The following is a 4,305-nucleotide window of genomic DNA, read 5'->3' as shown; positions in this document are numbered from 1 at the left end:
TCGATATTCCGCTGGGCGATAAGTTAGTTTCCGCGTGGAGGTGAGGAGCCGGAAGGAGAAGGGGGCCAAGGAAGGGAACACCGGCGGCAGGAGGGAGGGAGTCAAGCAACCAGAACAACCACTTTGCCAACCATCTGGTTGCTCGGGGAGTTGGCGCGTGTCTGAGGAGTTTGGATGCATTCCTTAGTCCTCCAGGGGTGAGCACAGTTTGTAGCGAGATAGTCGCCTTGGGAAGGCAATACAAGGAGCGGTCTTCCATTCAGGGTAGAGGTCCGTCTATTCCCGTATGATCCGTTTGGACCCAGAGCAGAGGATGTTCCCAGACAAGTTACCTTTCAGGTGGAGGTGGAAGGAACTGATTCCGGAGTTTGTTTGTGTTTTTTTTAATGCGCGAAGCATGTGCTCGGCTATCGGGCCTTCCCCAGCCGGTAGTCGTTAAGGTGCAGAAGTGGAATTGTCACAGCAGGCCGGTAATTTCTTTTTAATTATAACAGCTGGCTGAAGGTAAAGTTTTGTGGTTTGCGGCCTGATCGCTGGGTGGGGGGCGGTTCCACGTCTGTCTCTGCACACATTTAGGTTTTCTCAGCTTGCTCATGGTGGCAGCGCATGTACTGCTCGACGTCTGGCGTTCGGATTCAGGTACGAAACTGCCCGCAGGTCTGTGGAAGCCACGCATCAACTTCTGTCTTTAAACTGTAGGTGGGGATGTCCCTTCAGAAGGAGAAAACAGGAAGCACCCCTCTGGCCTGTCGTGTTCACCTGTGGCCAGGACTGATGCAAGTGTTAAGGGGGGCAGAGGCAAAAGTAGCATCCTCCCCCACACACGCACACACACTGGCTATTTAAAAGAAGAAGAAGAGAGAAGAGATTGGATTTCTACCCCGCCCTTCACTACCCAGAGGAGTCTCAGAGTGGCTCACAAACTCCTTTCCCTTCCCCTCCCCACAACAGACACCCTGTGAGGCAGGTGGGGCTGAGAGAGCTCTTGACAGAAACTGCTCTTTTTCAAGAACAGCTCTTATCAGAACTAAGGCTTCCCAAGGTCATCCAGCCAGGTGCAAGTGGAGGAGGAGTGGGGAATCCCGGTTCTCCCGGATTAGAGTCCGCGCACTACACCAAACTGACAAAATGGCTCAGAATTCCATTGGGAAGTTCTCTGCAAAATCTTAGTTCTGTCAGAGCTGTTCTCTCAAGAGCAGTCCTCGAAAGAGCTCTCTCAGGCCCACCTACCTCACAGGGTGTCTGATGTGGGGAGGGGAAGGGAAAGGAGTCTGTAAGCCACTCTGAGACTCCGAGTGAAGGGCGGGGTAGAAATCCAATCTCCTCTTATAGAATCATAGACTCATAGAATGAGAGTTGGAAGGGACCTTGCAGGTCATCTAGTCCAACCCCCTGCACTCTTCTTCTTCTTCTTCTTCTTGAAATAATCTGGAAGAAGGGAGGACACGATTCGTGTGGGAAAGAGCCACACAAGAGTTTCCACTCGCACAGACGCAGTGTTCTTTCTCTCATGCTCTCCTGGACTGTCAGGAGGAGCAGAGTGTATCAAAAATCATTCAAAACAAGCCTTTTAAATATATCCTTCCTTACTACATTAAGTTGAAATGTGGTGCTGGAGGAGAGTTTTACAGATACCATGGACCGCCAGAGAGGCAGATCAGTGGGCTCTAGGCCAAAACCAGCCTGAACTTTCCCTAGAAGCTAAAATGGCGAAACTGAGGCTGTTGTACTTTGGTCATATCGTGAGAACCCAAGACTCACTCGCAAAGATAATAATGCTAGGAAAAGCTGAAGGCAGAAGGAAATTTGGAGCAGAGGTCCCTCAGTGGCTATTAGCCACAAGGTCTAGATAGGAACTCTCAGTCTGGGGCAAGCGATGCTCTGTATTCTTGGTGCTTGGGGGGGGGGCAACAGTGGGAGGGCTTCTAGTGTCCCGGCCCCACTGCTGGACCTCCCGATGGCCCCTGGTATTTCTGGCCACTGTGTGACACAGAGTGTTCGACTGGATGGGCCTTTGGCTTGATCCAACATTGGCGTCTCTTATGTTCTTATATGGAGCAGAGGTCCATCGGTGGCTATTAGCCACAAGGTATAGATAGGAACTCTCAGGCTGGGGCAAGTGATGCTCTGTCTTCTTGGTGCTGGGGGGGGGCAAAAGTGGGAGGGCTTCTAATGTCCTGGCCGGACTGCTGGACCTCCTGATGGCACCTGGTGTTTCTGGCCACTGTGTGACACAGAGTGTTGGACTGGATGGTCCTTTGGCCTGATCCAACATGGGCTTCTCTTGTGTTTTCTTATGTCCTTAAATGAGGAAGGCCCCACATGACATGGATGGACTCCATCAAGGAAGCCAGGAGGGCCCTCCGTTTGCCAGATCTGAGCAGGGCTGTAAATGATAAGGATATTTTGGAGGTCATTAATTCATAGGGTCACGATAAGTCGGAAGCAGCTTGACAACACTTCACACACACACACACACACGTCATATTTGGTGTGGGGGGGATGTGTGACCCGAGGCACACTTTGCATTGCGGAAGAGGGTGTGGTGGAGGCTCAGAATCCCGAATAGGGAACTGGCGATGACCCCCCCCTGTGTTCTCTCTGGCTCTCTCCTTCCAGATGCCCGTCTGCTCCTATTTCCTGAAAGGGATCTGCAGCAACAGCGATTGTCCGTACAGCCATGTCTACGTCTCCAGGAAAGCAGAAGTGTGCCCGGACTTCCTCAAGGGCTACTGTCCGCTGGGAGAGAAGGTAAGGGCGAGGCAGCCTTCAACATTAAGACAAGTATGCCGTGCCAATGCGACTGACGATTTGATTGATGGATTGGCGTAGTTTGTAGGACACCTTTCTCATGGGGACTCAAGGGGGATTACAGAGATTAAGTTCATGCTCTCAACAGGAGGGGGCATTCGCTAAGCAATTCAGTAGGGTTAGGAATGCAGAAATCTCACAACAGAGCCAAAGCAAAGCATGACTGTAATGATTCCGTTTCTGGTGTGTGTTTCTTTAAATGTTTAGTGTGACTGCAGTAATGAAAGGAGAGTGATAGAGGGAGACAAGTGTGATGTGATTGGCTGATGACTGAGAGTGTGGGAGGAGGGGTGTCTCTGAGGTGATTCTGTGTTTTGGAAGACACAAGTGTGGAGAGTTTTTGTGAGGGTCTGTGTGACAGAGGAAGCAGTGGGAGTTTAGTTTAGCCTGTGTAACTATAAGAGAGAAAGTTCAGCCTGTGTGGCTATATGAGAGAGAGAGTTCAGCCTGTGTGGCTATATATGAGCAAGAGAGTTCTGCCTGTGTGGCTGTATATGAGCAAGAGAGTTCAGCCTGTGTGGCTATATATGAGCAATAGTGTTCAGCCTGTGTGGCTATATATGAGCAAGAGAGTTCAGCCTGTGTGGCTATATATGAGCAAAAGAGTTCAGCCTGTGTGGCTATATATGAAAGAGAAAGATAAGCCTGTCAGAGTTGAGTTTTGGTATCTGAGAGACTGTGTGTGATGCCAAGCCTTGTCAGTTATATTTTCTCTCCTCAAGAACAGTTCAAAAATACCCAGAAACCTACTTTGTTCTTTTATAAATAAATCATTATTTGTTTAAATTTATCCCAGCAATCAGAACAGTCCTTCCTCAGGGCCACATAGTCCTCTGAAGCGCCCAGACTCTGGGTCATTCTACCAAAATAGAGAGAGTTGGAATTTTAATTCCTGGTGGCCGCAGAAATCTACTAATTTCATATACACAGAGTGTGTTTTAAAGGAGAAACAGTCTCCCCAATAAGCAAGGACGCCACAATGACTATTCACATGACATTATTGTTGTTGTTGTTGTTATTATTATTTTCAGTTTATATCCCACCTTGCCAGGGAACTGGCTCAAGGCGGTTTACAAACATTAGATGCAATAAAACAGTAAATACAATAAAATACAATAAAATACACATAAACAACCTACATAACATCGAAGCAGAAATTACATAGTACAATCATACAGCAACAGATAGTATGTACTGTAAATGGTAATATACTCCACAGTCCCTATCCCATTATTATTATTATTGGGGGGGAGGGTTGTATTTGTGTGTGTGTGCACCTGGACGTCATGGCGACCTCTAGTAACTGACCGCTACTGGGGTCCCGGAGGATATTCAGAGAGGTGGCTGAATAAAGCCTGCCCCCACCTCCCGACTGCTGGTATTCCAAGGAGGTCTCCCACCCAAGTATTTGCCAGAGTCAACTCTACTTCCAAGATCTGACGAGATCAGGCTTGCCTGGGCTACCCTGCTCAGGGACGTCCCTATCCCACTATT

General features: G+C 48.8%; 1 protein-coding gene across 1 annotated transcript in view; it reads left to right on the top strand.

Moving 5' to 3' along the window:
* ZC3H3 (zinc finger CCCH-type containing 3) overlaps positions 1-4,305 on the top strand; it is a gene marked incomplete at its 5' end in the record, with an annotated part of 348,088 nt that overhangs the window by 226,637 nt on the left and 117,146 nt on the right. The window contains one exon of the mRNA XM_015418106.1: positions 2,620-2,751. Within this exon, the coding sequence (XP_015273592.1) occupies positions 2,620-2,751 (132 nt within the window). The remainder of the gene's footprint in view (positions 1-2,619; positions 2,752-4,305) is intronic.

Source organism: Gekko japonicus, unplaced genomic scaffold (assembly GCF_001447785.1).
Source record: "Gekko japonicus isolate JY-2015 unplaced genomic scaffold, Gekko_japonicus_V1.1 scaffold1481, whole genome shotgun sequence".
NCBI lineage: Eukaryota > Metazoa > Chordata > Lepidosauria > Squamata > Gekkonidae > Gekko > Gekko japonicus.
The sequence above is the reverse complement of the archived record's forward strand: the minus strand, read 5'-3'. Positions and strand labels throughout refer to the sequence as shown.